At 41.1% G+C, this 14613-nt stretch overlaps 1 protein-coding gene across 3 annotated transcripts in view; it reads right to left on the bottom strand.

The window, feature by feature from the left end:
- limk1a (LIM domain kinase 1a) overlaps positions 1-14613 on the bottom strand; it is a 73042-nt gene that overhangs the window by 41148 nt on the left and 17281 nt on the right. The window contains exon 1 of one of the 3 annotated variants that reach the window (XM_020050473.2): positions 3582-3683. The exons of 1 other annotated variant lie outside the window; for it this stretch is intronic. In XM_020050473.2, coding sequence (XP_019906032.1) covers positions 3582-3676 — 95 coding nt within the window. In that variant the 5' untranslated portion in view covers positions 3677-3683. Of the gene's footprint in view, positions 1-1317; positions 1445-3581; positions 3684-14613 lie in introns of those variants that run through there. One more of the 3 variants, XM_010905473.3, reaches the window with a different exon arrangement.

Raw genomic sequence — 14613 nt, forward strand, 5'->3', positions numbered from 1 at the left:
AAACAGTCAGGAAGACTTAATCCTTTCAGGAGGACAGGAGGTTTCATTTCCTCAGCTTCCCTGGTGATAACATTTGTCATCTGTCCATCAACCAGGTTACTGTCCACCCACAAAACTGCTGTAAGCCTGAGCTCCAGTCTTCAGCTGACCTTTCACTAATCCTCTCCTCACCTCTCCTGTTCTCTCCTCATCTTTCCTGTTCTCTCCTCATCTCTCCTGTTCTCTCCTCACCTCTCCTGTTCTCTCCTCACCTCTCCTGTTCTCTCCTCACCTCTCCTGTTCTCTCCTCATCTCTCCTGTTCTCTCCTCACCTCTCCTGTTCTCTCCTCACCTCTCCTGTTCTCTCCTCATCTCTCCTGTTCTCTCCTCACTTCCCATCTCCTCTCGTCCCTCTCCTCCCACAACCATTTCAAACGGCACACCTGTGACTTCCTTATTTAGTCTATGGAGCATACTTGTGGCTAACAGATGTTGCAAACTAGCATACAGAACAAGTTTCAGCCCTTCAGAATAAGGGGTCCTATATGATTATAGGATCCTTTACTTTGAAACAATTAACAACGTCTTCTAAGATGGCTGTCAGTCAGGGAACACAGCAGAACTGGGCTAAAGCGTTATATTCTGCTGGTTCTCTGAAGGCAATACAGGATCTGACACACCGACAACAGAGAAGTTACTGCCCCGTCACAGTGCTGAGCGCCTGGGAACCATGCTTAGGGTGGGCAGGGAGTGAGGATCAAAGTCAGACAAGAGGAGTTAAAGAGACAGGCAGAGTGTGGGAAAGTCAGTATTGTGGCTGCCTGAATACAACACGCTGCTATGTATAAAAAAAGTACACCTCTCCTCAATAGCTGAGAATTGTTAAGTTAATAAACATACAGTATAGCCAATAAGCAGGTTCATTCTGGAATAAGCCCTTCTGTAACATTTCTGTTAAAAAAAAAAAAAGCAAAAAAAAGCAGATATGAAAACAAGGTTTAAAAATAAGGAAGTGAAAATTGTAACAGGCCTCACATCTTTCACAAACACAACCAAAACCCACTGCTCTCAATAACTCTGAGGTATAGTCAACAACATGCTATATGCTTCACTTCTCTATTAGCAGGCAAGTGCATCTATTTATGGCCTAAGTGCAAGTTTAAGACAAGCAATTTCAGAGTAGAGTAGAAGCTACAATAGTAGAAGCAACAAACCAGAGGAAGGTTTAGGAACCACAACTTTCAAGTAACGAAGACAGGCAACGCACTGCAATCAACCAAACGTACCACCAACCAAAGATCTTCCCAGTCTTTACATATCCTTTAAACAAGGACTTACTTTTGGCCCTTGATGCGGTTCCTGTATCGCTGGTCCCTTTGTGCCATGTCTCCTTTCAGAGACAAGGCCTTGCTATGACAGTCAGAAAACAGGCTCATCTTAGCTGCAACGTACAGCACAAAGTAGAGAGGAAACCACCACCACACAGCAACACTGTCACAACCATGAATGCCTCTCTCTCTCTCTCTCTCTCTCTCTCTCTCTCTCTAATGCACTCTGTCTCTTTCTGACTCTACGTATGTCTCTCTCTCTCTCTATCTCCTTGTGTCTGTTTAACTCTAAGGCTCTCTTTGTAACTCTCTCACTCTTTCTGTAACTCCCAAACCCTATTAAGTTTCGAATCAATTGAAAGGGCTTCATTGGCATGGGAAACATTTGTTCACATTGCCAAATAACAAAGCTATAAAAAACAAAGTGAAAACAAAAATATAATAAGTGAATCTTACATTAAATGTTGCTCAAACATAAATTGTTATATGAAAGGCTGTGTGTTAAATAGTTACAAGTGAAATACAAAGTGATATGGGTCAGGTTCATTGTGGTGTGTTCTACACTGTTGCCCTTTCCTCTGTCTCCCTGTCTCTGTTGTCCGTGTCTCTCTGTCTCTGTGTCTCTGTCTCTCTGTCTCCCTGTCTCTGTCTCTCTGTCTCCCTGTCTCTGTTGTCCGTGTCTCTCTGTCTCTGTGTCTCTCTGTCTCTGTGTCTCTCTGTCTCTGTGTCTCTGTCTCTCTGTCTCCCTGTCTCTGTCTCTCTGTCTCCCTGTCTACGTGTCTCTGTGTCTCTGTGTCTCTCTGTCTCTCGTCTCTCTGTCTCTGTGTCTCGTGTCTCTCTGTCTCTGTCTCTGTCTCTGTGTCTCTGTGCTGCAGCCGCATTCTAGGGCCTCCTAAAAAAAAAAAGCAATTTCCTGTCCCCTGCCCTTGCTCTCTTAGCTTCCTTTGGGAGTGGTAGTGAACCGGTGACATCAGAGCCCTTTCCCCTACCTCCCATCTCTTGCTCATCCTGTCTGGCCTCTCCTCGTCTCTCTGTATGCCAGCTGGCTCCTCATGCAGCTACAACTGGCAGCTCACAGTCTGCCACAATGGGACCCCACCTTCCTGGCCAGTACTCCTCAATACAGTGGCCCCATGTCACAGACACAGGGGCCCCACCTTCCTGGCCAGTACTCCTCAATACAGTGTCCCCATATCACAGACACAGGGGCCCCACCTTCCTGGCCAGTACTCCTCAATACAGTGGCCCCATGTCACAGACACAGGGGCCCCACCTTCCTGGCCAGTACTCCTCAATACAGTGTCCCCATGTCACAGACACAGGGGCCCCACCTTCCTGGCCAGTACTCCTCAATACAGTGTCCCCATGTGGCAGAAACAGGGGCCCCACCTTCCTGGCCAGTACTCCTCAATACAGTGTCCCCATGTCACAGACACAGGGGCCCCACCTTCCTGGCCAGTACTCCTCAATACAGTGTCCCCATGTCGCAGACACAGGGACCCCACCTTCCTGGCCAGTACACCACAATACAGTGTCCCCATGTCACAGACACAGGGGCCCCACCTTCCTGGCCAGTACTCCTCAATACAGTGTCCCCATGTGGCAGAAACAGGGGCCCCACCTTCCTGGCCAGTACTCCTCAATACAGTGTCCCCATGTCGCAGACACAGGGGCCCCACCTTCCTGGCCAGTACTCCTCAATACAGTGTCCCCATGTCACAGACACAGGGACCCCACCTTCCTGGCCAGTACTCCTCAATACAGTGTCCCCATGTCACAGACACATTTCTAATCCTTTCCACTTCCCTAGTTGCCATTAACCACATCTCTTCTGGCTTTATTGCTCTATACTCAGTTCTGTAGCTTAGCAGTCTAGACACAAATCATTTCTATACATTTCTACAGATTAATAGTATTTTTTTTACAAAGGAAAAATACATCTATATACCATACAAGCACTTTGTGACTGCTAATGCAAAAAGGGCTAAATAAAATACAATAGATTAATTTATTGACTATACAGTCAATGTGTGCGTGTGTTAGTAAAAAGGATTATTAGTACTCCAAGCTTCCTAGCCAATGCTACTAACTACTGTGGCCCCATGTCCCTAACACATATCTAATCCTTTGAAGTGTTTCTGAGAAAACATACTTAAAACACATTTCCTGTTCCTCAAAAATGCTTCCAAGACCAGCTACTGTATAAAGGCAATTTTCTAATCAATTAAAACCCTTTTACACACTTCAAAATGGTATCTGTTTCAGTTCACCGACCTTTTCCTGCGGCTTTGGTATTGAATTTTAGATGGAGGTGGGAGGAGACGCTGGCCCCTTCGGGAATCAGGCGAGGGTTTAGAAGGAGAGAACATTTGTGTGAGCAAATTTACACTGTTTTGTGTCCTAATAGTAATCCAAACAATTCAGATAAAAATCTCTGCCCGAGAGCCTCAGTCAACAGCCTTGTAGCTACTGCAGAATAAAAAAATAATGTTAAGACAGAACAGTCCTATGAGGATATGAGACACTGTTTTCCATTTAGCGCTTTAGGTTTTATAGTAAGGCATCACACGTCTCAGTTCCTTAATGATACTCCCAACTTTCAAAACTAAACAGGATTGCATCAGTGACATGATATGGAGGGCGAGAATAGGGCTGTCATGATCATTCATTTTAGCTGACGATTAAATTGTCTATATTGTTAATTTACTGCCACTATTACAGTGTAAGAGATCGTTCTTCAGATGTGTGGTGTTCGCACTTCTGAGCGCCACCTTTTTGGAGCAAATTCGCCTCCTCCAAATTATTGGGCTCACCTTCTTCATTTGGCTTAAAACCAAAATGCACACAAATCGCTGCAGTTGGGTCCAGCTTTGGAACTACCACTAAATCCATGTTGTTAACAATTGCTATTCACAAAATGCAACCGCCAAGCAATGAAAATGACATTCTCCTGCGCGTGGTGAGGTTCCACCTCTCACTCTGCTGGACAGAATATTATAGCATAGTTGTTTGAAATAGCTTATTCTAAAACTAATGTACATGTAGGCCTTCCTAATGTAGCAAAACGTGTTTCAACGCTCAGTAGATTAATTCAGTTAAAAATATACAAGTATGATTATCTATTGGAAAATATGGATGGAAATTGCAAAATTCGAATGACAATATTAGTAAAAATAATTTACACACACTTGAGTGTTTTTTTTTTCTTTTGTCGATCAGAGTTGACGTGACAAATAGGCAACTGAAACTTGTTGGTCTATTAAATAATTGCCTAATGTTGTGAAATTACATAAAGTTGCAAACAATTTAACTGGGTTTAAACATAGCTTATTTAAGAAGCAAATGACTTTCAGTAAATTATCTGCACATATATATTATCTTTCCACACTGCCAAACACTCTTCTGCACCACTGGGCCAGACATTCTAATTGATGGAAACGGACACGAGTTGCATGGAAATGGTTGGGATGTTTCACTGGCGTAAAACTTCCATATCCAGATTGGAAACATATCATTTTGGAATCATAAAAAAATTATAATTGCGATCTGGCTCAAATAATCGCATAATAATTGCAATAGCCCTAGGAAAGACCTCAGAAAACCTGAGGTTTTGTTGAATCTAACCGTTCAGAGTGAAGATAGTGGATATGCTACAGGCAATTGACCACTTAACAGGGTATTTTGGGTCCTGGACGCTGACAGGTTGAAAGCCATGCTATACCAGAAGGAAAAATACAAAGGTAAAATAAATCTATATACCATACAAGCACTTTGTGACAACTGCTAATGCAAAAAGGGCTAAATAAAATACAATAGATTAATTGATTGACTAAAATCCCTGCTGCAGTGTGTGCAAATCTGGTCAAGAACTACAGGAAACGTATGATCTCTGTAATTGCAAACAAAGTTTTCTGTACCAAATATTAAGTTCTGCTTTTCTGATGTATCAAATACTTATTTCATGCAATAAAATGCAAATGAATTATTTAAAAATCATACAATGTGATTTTCTGGATTTTTGTTTTAGATTCCATCTCTCACAGAAGTGTATCTATGATAAAAATTACAGACCTCTACATGCTTTTTAAGTAGGAAAATCTGCAAAATCGGCAGTGTATCAAATACTTGTTCTCCACACTGTATCAAATACTTTGATTTCCTAAATACCCAGAAATTATAAATCATAAGTTTTGAATCCAGAATTCTGATTTGTTAGTAGTCAGTGGGTTTGCATCCCTTATTACAGCATTCATGGAGTTGTTATTTGGCAATAATGCATCTCGAGGGTTAATGGTATTTTGGCCATCTACCAAAACTATTTTTGCCTTACTGCCTAATTATCAACCAGGGGGTTCAAGCACTGAATGCAGTTTGAGTGAAAGCAACTGTATATAAGACCATATATAATGTCACATTGTGCCTAAGACCACCTGTCAGCCATGCTGTATTGGCCATTTAACACATCCTGTTTATACCATAACATCAAAGCTTAGTTATAAACTGTCCCTAAAGACTGACTGGAAACTGTGGTATATCAGACCATATGCCATGGGGCCATTTTATGTTGGTTATCAGTTTATAATGGCAATACTGGCTCTCAGGGCTTATAGATATATAGTCAATTTATCACGGCTGTTCTTGGCAACATAAACAGCGAGGACCTACGTATTATTTGTACATATTTATTACAGACGTTTTTCCCCAGTGTCTCCCAGGATTAAGTAAATCAACAGTGAACTACAGAACAATATCCATGGGTGTGAGTGCTAGGTGTAAAACAGTCACCAAAGATTATTTTAAATAGGATTAAGTGAAGTTGCAGCATAACGAGGAAATTATTATAAGCAGTTGTGAGCAACTAATGCTCATGCAAAGCATCAAAATAAATGATCTATTAGTCTAACGATTTATAGTGACTTACTTTCATTACCTCATTTAAAATAATGTTTTTTGTATATAAATATATATTATTTATAAAAATATATAATAAATTACAGTAATGTCAATGACAATATAATTACTGTAAATTAAAAAATATATTAATATGACTGAATATAATGTATTTAGGTTGTTACATACTTAATACTTAACATAGGCTCAATCAATTTCTCCTACATGTTATGGGGTGCTCCTAAACATTTAAAATAATGTAAAGTAAGAATTTATACAAAATATAATGTGCAGTAATGTAAAGTATAATAAAGTAACCTCTTGTTCAGTACAGTACTGCATAGTACAGTATAATTCTGTACATTTGAATAAGTACATTCCAGCCCATGCCAATTCAGCTTCAAACACCACTACTGGCCCTTTCACACATGTCCCTAAACAGTGAGGGACTATTGGTGTTGTGCCATAACCAAAACATGTGGCCGACTATGGGTGTTGTGCCATAACCAAAACATGTGGGGGTCTATTGGTGTTGTGTCATAACAAAAACATGTGGGGGACTATTGGTGTTGTACCATAACCAAAACATGTGGGGGTCTATTGGTGTTGTACCATAACCAAAACATGTGGGGGACTATTAGTGTTGTACCATAACCAAAACATGTGGAAGACTATTGGTGTTGTGCCATAACCAAAACATGAATAGACACTTGAGAGAGCAAGTAGTGTGGCAAGGGGAAAAATCGAAGGGCAGCATCAACTGGAGGGCAGTAAAGGAGGCAACAGCGCAAAGGTAAAAAATAGCGCAAATTACTTGTCGTTACTGCTTGCATCTACATTAATTTTTAAATTATTTTGTGTTTTTACTATTATTTTACATCATTAACATGGCAAATAGTGTATTATTGAACAGGCCATGGCAGCAAACGGCTTAAATCCTATGTTAGGAGGAAACACTTGCCTCTAACCCCCCTGCTGGCATCCTGCCCACTGTCACTAGGCTACGTTGTCAGACTGCAGGCAGCAAGCAGAAGTGCTGATTCACTGTGGTTCTTTAACAGAATTATAGTCCTACAGCATCACACAGTGAACAGCTCACTGCTCTGTCAGTGGAAAACTGGTATTCTCTCCCTTTCTCTCATTCTCCATTTCTCTTCTTTTTCATGCTATTTGTCCTTTCTTTTAATCCTGTTCCTCTCTAGAATCTTTATATGGACTTGAAAAGTTGTGAGCCAAGCTAAATTCTGATGACAAGGTAATAAAGCTACTGTAATCTAATGCTAAGGCTAAAAACACTATGACACTATGGTTTTACGTTTCTTAGCTCCTTTCACTAAAGATGTTATTTACCTTATTTACAGTGTCACACATGTCAGATTAATCCATCTGTTATAGATACAATGTCTATTTCTTTTTTTAAGTAGTCCCTGTTACGTTGTAAATATGAGACCTTCTGGCTGTGTCATTGCAGCAGATATGAGTCAGGGTTTAGCTGGAGCAGAGGCAGGGAGAGAAACAGAGATAAAGCGAGTGAAAGAGAGAGGGAGAGAGAGAGGGAGAGAGTGAGGGAGAGAGAGAGGGACAGAGAGAGGGATAGAGAGAGGGACAGAGAGGGACAGAGAGAGGGAGAGAGTGAGAGAGAGGGACAGAGAGAGGGAGAGAGAGAGAGAGAGAGGGACAGAGAGAGAGAGAGAGAGAGAGAGGGACAGAGAGAGGGAGAGAGAGGGAGAGAGGGAGAGAGAGAGGGAGAGAGAGGGAGAGAGAGAGGGAGAGAGAGAGAGAGGAATGTGTCCGAAGAATCTCTTATCAACTCAACGAGAGGCACAGTAGAAATGTATTTATTTCAGCATGGTAGGTGCATGTGTTTGTGTGCGTGCTATTCACCTGCAATAAAATCGTGTTAGCACATTAAGCTCAGGCTGCTTTATGAGAGGACTCCAGCCAAGTTTACACATCATGTGAACGAAGACAGAACTACCCCAACATGTTTGTGTATGCAGCATGCATAGGAGTACATGGTACTGTAGTGTGACCTGCTGTGTTTCCAAAGCGCTGAACAACAATGGTCCTGTTTGTGTTCTGGCCCTTAGGGACAGCAGACCAAGCGGGTAAAAACAGTCACAGGACCAGGCAACAGGCAGAGCAAAAAGAGAGAGCGAAGTAGGGTAGAAAACCTGGGCTGACCAATAATGAACAGTTCTAATGACCAATAGTTTGGCCCGCATTCTAAAATCTGTTTGAGTCCATATACAGAGCTTGTCTAATACTTTAATACCATACTGAATACTGAAACATAAACAATGACTCAGGAAGCCATTTATTTAGATTATTATAGCTTTATAGCGATCAAGATAACTACCACCGTAGCTTCAGATTTTGTGGTTACGCTCCTGGCCTTACGTAAAACACAAACACAATTGCTGCTTAAATGCAGGCTGTGATTAATTATGCTGCTGTAGATGATAACATATTTTCATGATGCAAGACACATGTTTAGACCTGCAGTTCGCAGTTTGCTGTCAATCCTGTTAAGCAGCTCATATTATCGAGGGATACAATGTCACTGCCCTGTAGTCCACAATCAGCAGGATCATACAATTTAACTGTATATAGCAGATGTTTTAGGCTAAGCTGGAGAGAATAACAGTTCTGCACTTTGTAACAGGTGCTTTGGAGGGCAGTATTCGTCGCCAACTGGGTAGGCCTTGCTTCCACAGGAACATCAGAAAATATTCCCCTCAACATAACAGCTTTCTTCATCTCTACTGAAGGCAGTGGGATTTTCCATTGATGTAGAGATGATGAAAATGTTCCATGAAATCGGACAAACCATTATTGCTCTGGCAAAGATACGTCAACAGTCGATTGCTAAGCTGTGTTTTACAAGTATAATAGAAACGCAGGTGTCTCTTCACTTCACAGCAAAATGGCTTTCCAATCTGGATGAGCACACCCAAATGTTCTCCCTAAATACACTGCAGACATACCGCTGATCCTTCCGGCGATCTTCTGAGGAAAACCAGACTTCACAGCAGAAGGGTTGAAAAAAACCAATCCCATTTCATGACAATGGCCAGTTGTGTGTGTGAACACCAACATAATGACAGTGATTTCTACAAAAACGTGTGTCGAGAGAAACATATAGTTTTTTGTTATATTTATTTCTTTATTTAACCAAGTAAGTCAATTAAAAAACTCTGCAGGTCATCAAGCCTGTGAATTAGCTGTTTGTAACGAGAGGTTTAACGAGAGGCAGGCGATGGGCTGAGATAATAGAGGCAGAGAGCCTCAGAATTTCTATCATTTACTAAGTTTGTTTATTGCCAAGTTTTATTACTTTGAAAGGTGTACGCGATAGGATTACGTGAAGAGGCAATCCACTAGGAGCAACACATTCCTATGTTATACAGTACATAGTTAAATGCAACTGTATGATGAAAATATATGATGTGAATGTTTTTTATACATTTCAGAGTTAGTAAGTTTTCAACCAACATGAAATTGGTTGAGACTCATGTTTCTTACAAAACGCACACTGCAACATTCTCCAAAATAGTATTTAGCCAGACAGGCTCTGGCTGGCTAACTACAATTTTACCTTAGTGGCGAACACAATAAAACACTAAACAATATCAACATGAAACAAGTAATTGTAACTGCACTATGCATTTAAATGTACAATGTTCAAATTGGTAAAGTTAGCATTTCTAGTTTGAAACTGTGACACTCAACTGAAAATTTGAATATATATAACGCTCCCGCCCAGCGGACGACTGACCAATCATGTTCAGCATATCATGCCGCATCATGCGGTTGCTAAGCAAATGTGCAATGCATTGCACGGCTTATTGACAACGTAAGGGTAACGGAACCAACGAGTGTTACTAGAATTCCAATGAGGTCTAAAGCAAGGACAGTGAAAACGTGCAAAATGATTTGAAGTATATTATTGTGATGGCCTAGGGTGTACTTAAAGGAAATGTAAACAAAATATACACTTTGTCTCTGTGTCTAAACAATATAGACAAAGGGATGTGTTTTAGACAAGACCCATACAAGCCACTGAGTTATTTGGTCTAAAGCTTAAACACACTAACAAATAAATCAGTTATGGAATTTGAGAATAAATGTTAACATTGTCAAAAAGAATATTGCAATATATTACTGTATCTATTATTTCCTCCATCCCTAGGATATTATTAGGTTTTGGAAACACGAAATAAAACCATGATCTGCCAACACATACCACTGTATAATTCTGTTATTTGGATGAAAAATTCCTTAAAAGCCATAAAGTATTTGTTGTCATTCTTGGTTCATGCACTCCTCATAGAAATTGCATTATAGTAATATAATACTGTCAAATAGAACCATAGCATAGAACATCTGAACAATTATTGGCCATATAGTGCAAACCTTTCAAGCATGAACATGTCAAATGTGGATAACAGTGTGTGGCTGTGCATGTGTTGACATTTCTATCAACAGAACACGGAGCCAAATGTCAAACACAAAGCTAATTCCATCTGCATTAAATTTAACTCCATTCAACAATTCACTAAAGAGCTGATTCACTAAAGCCCTTTCATTGAAGGGTATCCAAAGAGTCACATTGTAGCGATCAAATCCATGAGCTTGAAGCATCATTTATTGCAATGGACTCCTGCTTGACTCAGCCAGCACACTATCAGGAGCAAGCTTGTAAACTGTACTCTATCATTAATTGTAACATAAAACACCTCACTAAGTTCTAGGGTCAACAGCTACAGTACATCTTCACACTGGCTTCTAAAATCGTGAATGAAAACTCAAAGCTAAAGCAAGGTTCAGCGTGATAGGCTCTGCCGGCGGTGCAAGCGGAGTACTATTCCCAGTGTGTTTTGCTGTCTGGTTACACATGATGAGTCCTGGGACTGCTGGGATGGCCGCAATGCTGAGGCGGAAGATTGGACCAACAGAAATGAGCTGCTCCGTGGGAGAGTCACAGCATTTTCCCATGAAACTGCTGTTTCTGCCAACGAACACTATCTTTCTATCCGTGCAGTTTCTCCACCCCTGGGAATCCCAAAAGCTTCCAAATAAGCCATTCCCGCTATTTTTCCCTATTAGTTTATATATATATATATAGATCATTCCACACTCACTGAAAATTCTGTTCTTTTTGGAGACAAAACAGACAGCTGAAGTGTGTTTTATAATATAATTATAATTTTATGTATATTTAGCCCAAAAACTTTTTTCTGCTGTGTTGTTTGAATAGAGTAGGGCAATGGTGTTTTACCATGGACGTTCCAGATTAGGAAAGCCATCTTCCCACCATATTTTCTTTTCCAGAAATGTATTACTTCCACTATGCCAGACAGACAATGATAGGATAATTTGTTGTGAACAGCAGTTAAACAAAAGAACACTATGCAGTTTTAGATTTGAGCTCTGACTACTACTAACTGGAGTGTGGCAGGTAGCTCCATGTAATCCATCTAGCAACTCCCTCAGGTGTTTTGGGTACTTGGAAAGGCTAGCTGAAGTAGTCAGTCATGTGATTATGTCCTTGCATGCAGGGATTCAGCAGACTTCCTGTTTGGATGTGCAGTGTAGTAAAAAGTAGAATGTCACATCACAATGTGAAAACTCTCATAAGCCTTTAGGGAGTTGCCGGGATAAGAAATGGTTGTATCTATCCTTGAAATTGGAAAGGGGACAGTGTAAAGCGTTTGTTTTGATCGTTCACATGGTGTGTCAAAGGTGACTTTTCAGGCCCTTCTATGCATTCTTTTCAAAACACTTGCATGAATTATGTGTCTTCCAGTTGAGAACCAGCGAGTTCATTAACAAGTGCGCTTGCATCGTTGCGTATAGAAAGTCTGCTGGCTGTGCCGAGCTGCTGGTTAACTCAGTGGTCAGAGCAGATGTCTCTGGATTCAACGGTTGTGATTTTGTGGCCAGGCCATGGCTCTACTAAGTCATTCAAAGCAACACTATAACTCAAGAAGATCTAAAGGCATTTCCCAGAGAATTTGATACTAGGCTAATATGGAGGTTACTATGGAGAATTAGCATTCACGATCAAATGCTGAGATACATTTTTTTGTCAGATCATTGTCAGCCAATGTTGAACATAATAAATTGCTCCCTTTCCTCTGGATGTGTACCAAACTCACAAAAAATTGCGGAAAATAAGCCTCTTCTAAAAAAATCTAATATGGATCCCGACATATTAAACAATTATAGGCCAATATCGAACCTCCCGTTCCTCTAAAAAACCTTAGAAAAATGTGTTTCCCAACAAATGAATGCCTTCCTGAAGACAAAGAACATTTATGAAATGCTCCAGTCCGTTTCAGACCCCATCATAGTACTGAGACTGCACTCGTGAAGGTAACAAATTACCTTCTAATGGCCTCAGACAAAGGTTCCACATCCGTCCTGTTGCTTCTTGATCTTAGTGCTGCTTTTGACACTATTGATCACTCCCTTCTCTTAGAGAGACTGGAAACCCATATTGGGCTACATGGACATGTTCTAGCCTGGTTTAAATCGTATTTATCTGAAAGATATCAGTTTGTTAGTGTGGATGGCGTATCCTCTGACAAGTCAAAGGCATGCTTTGGTATTCCTCAAGGCTCGGTTCTGGGCCCATTATTGTTCTCACTATATATGCTGCCTCTGGGCGATGTAATCCGAAATCACAATGTACATTTTCACTAATAAATGCTTTCGTTACTTCTAGACTAGATTACTGCAATGCTCTTCTTTCCGGTTACCCTGACAAATCAATAAATAAACTTCAATTAGTGCTGCACTAAAATTCTAACTAGAACAAAAAAATTGGAACACATTCCTCCTGTACTAGCGTCCTTACACTGGCTGCCTGTTAGGGTTAGGGCTGATTTTAAGGTTTTACTATTAACCTATAAATCAATACATGGACTTGCTCCTACTTACCTTGCTGAAATGATCCAGCCATACATACCTACACATAACCTACGATCGCAAGATGCAGGCCTTTGAATTGTACCTAGAATTTCTAAACAGCTGGAGGCAAGGCATTTTCTCATAGAGCTCCACTACTGTGGAATGATTTGCCAATTAAGGTTAGAAATGTAAACTCAGTGCAAACTTTCAAGTGTCTACTAAAAACTAATCTCTACATCATAGTTTATGATTAGGTGTAGCCTGGCCCGGGGGCATGAAGGTAACCAGAAGGCTTGATACTGTCCACCCTTGCTGTCTTGCCAGGTGGGCTCTCGTCGCCACTGGGATGCCCTCCCTCCAATGCCTTTCGGGGGAAGAGTCACTGGCTTGTTGTTGTCTCTCTGTTGTGCACTTGTGCAATAGGGCTGTACTCTGCTGGCAATACTGGGCCCTCATTCAGGGTGGTTGCGGTTGGTGGGAGTCCCTTTGGTTGATGCCTGGCAATGTGGGTGGATTGATTTCCAGCCTGTTGGGCCCTGTCCGGGGCCTCCCCAGGGTAGGGCCACAGTGTCGCCGGACCCCCCCTGTCTCAGTCCCAAGGTCTTACGCTGCTATACTATTGTGCTGGGAGATTGGGTCAGTGCTCCTTCCCCACTAATATATGAGGAATGCATTTTCTGAATTTTCCCAGTCTCCTCTCGTTATAAACTTTAGGAGGACATGAGGTTCTGGTCCACACCTGCGGAGTACCTGGTTTGGGGGGCCCATTGCTGTCTCTGTCCTCTGACCTAGTTTAAATTAAATAGACTCTGGATTTAGCCCACATGCATTTATTACTTATTACCTCACCCGGCACAGCCAGAAAAGGATTGGTCACCCCTCTGAGCCTGGGTCCTCTCTATGTTTCTTCCTTTTAGCCTTCTTAGGGGGTTTTTCCTAGCCACTGAAATTCAACACTACTGTTGTTTGCTCCTTGGGGTTTAAGGCCGGGTGTTTCTGTAAAAGCACTTTGTGACAACTGCTGTTGTAAAAAGGGCTTTATAAATTAATTTGATTGATTGATCATACTATGTTATTGTGGTAATGTTTTTTGTTAAACAATTAAGCTATTAAAATTGGTTCTGTAATGTAACACATTGCAACCAACCGTGGGCGAATGATTGTGTCTTGCCGTTGAAAAATGTCATTTTAATAATGTTTGCAAATGGAACATAAGCTTGCGGAGCCAAGCTGCTGCATAGCCCAGCGGTCAACTCATTATAATGACATGATGCAGCATACAAACACCAAGGCTGCAAACTAATATCACCAACAAGCAACAGCAGAAGTCTGAGAATTCTACTGACGCCTTGTTAACTGACGCCTTGTTTACTGACGCCTTGTTTACTGATGTTTACTGACGCTTTGTTTACTGATGTTTACTGATGCCTTGTTTACTGATGTTTATTGATGCCTTGTTTATATTTGGTGTTCCTGAAACACACAGGAAACACACAGCCCC

This window comes from Esox lucius, chromosome 1, assembly GCF_011004845.1.
Source record: "Esox lucius isolate fEsoLuc1 chromosome 1, fEsoLuc1.pri, whole genome shotgun sequence".
Lineage (NCBI taxonomy): Eukaryota > Metazoa > Chordata > Actinopteri > Esociformes > Esocidae > Esox > Esox lucius.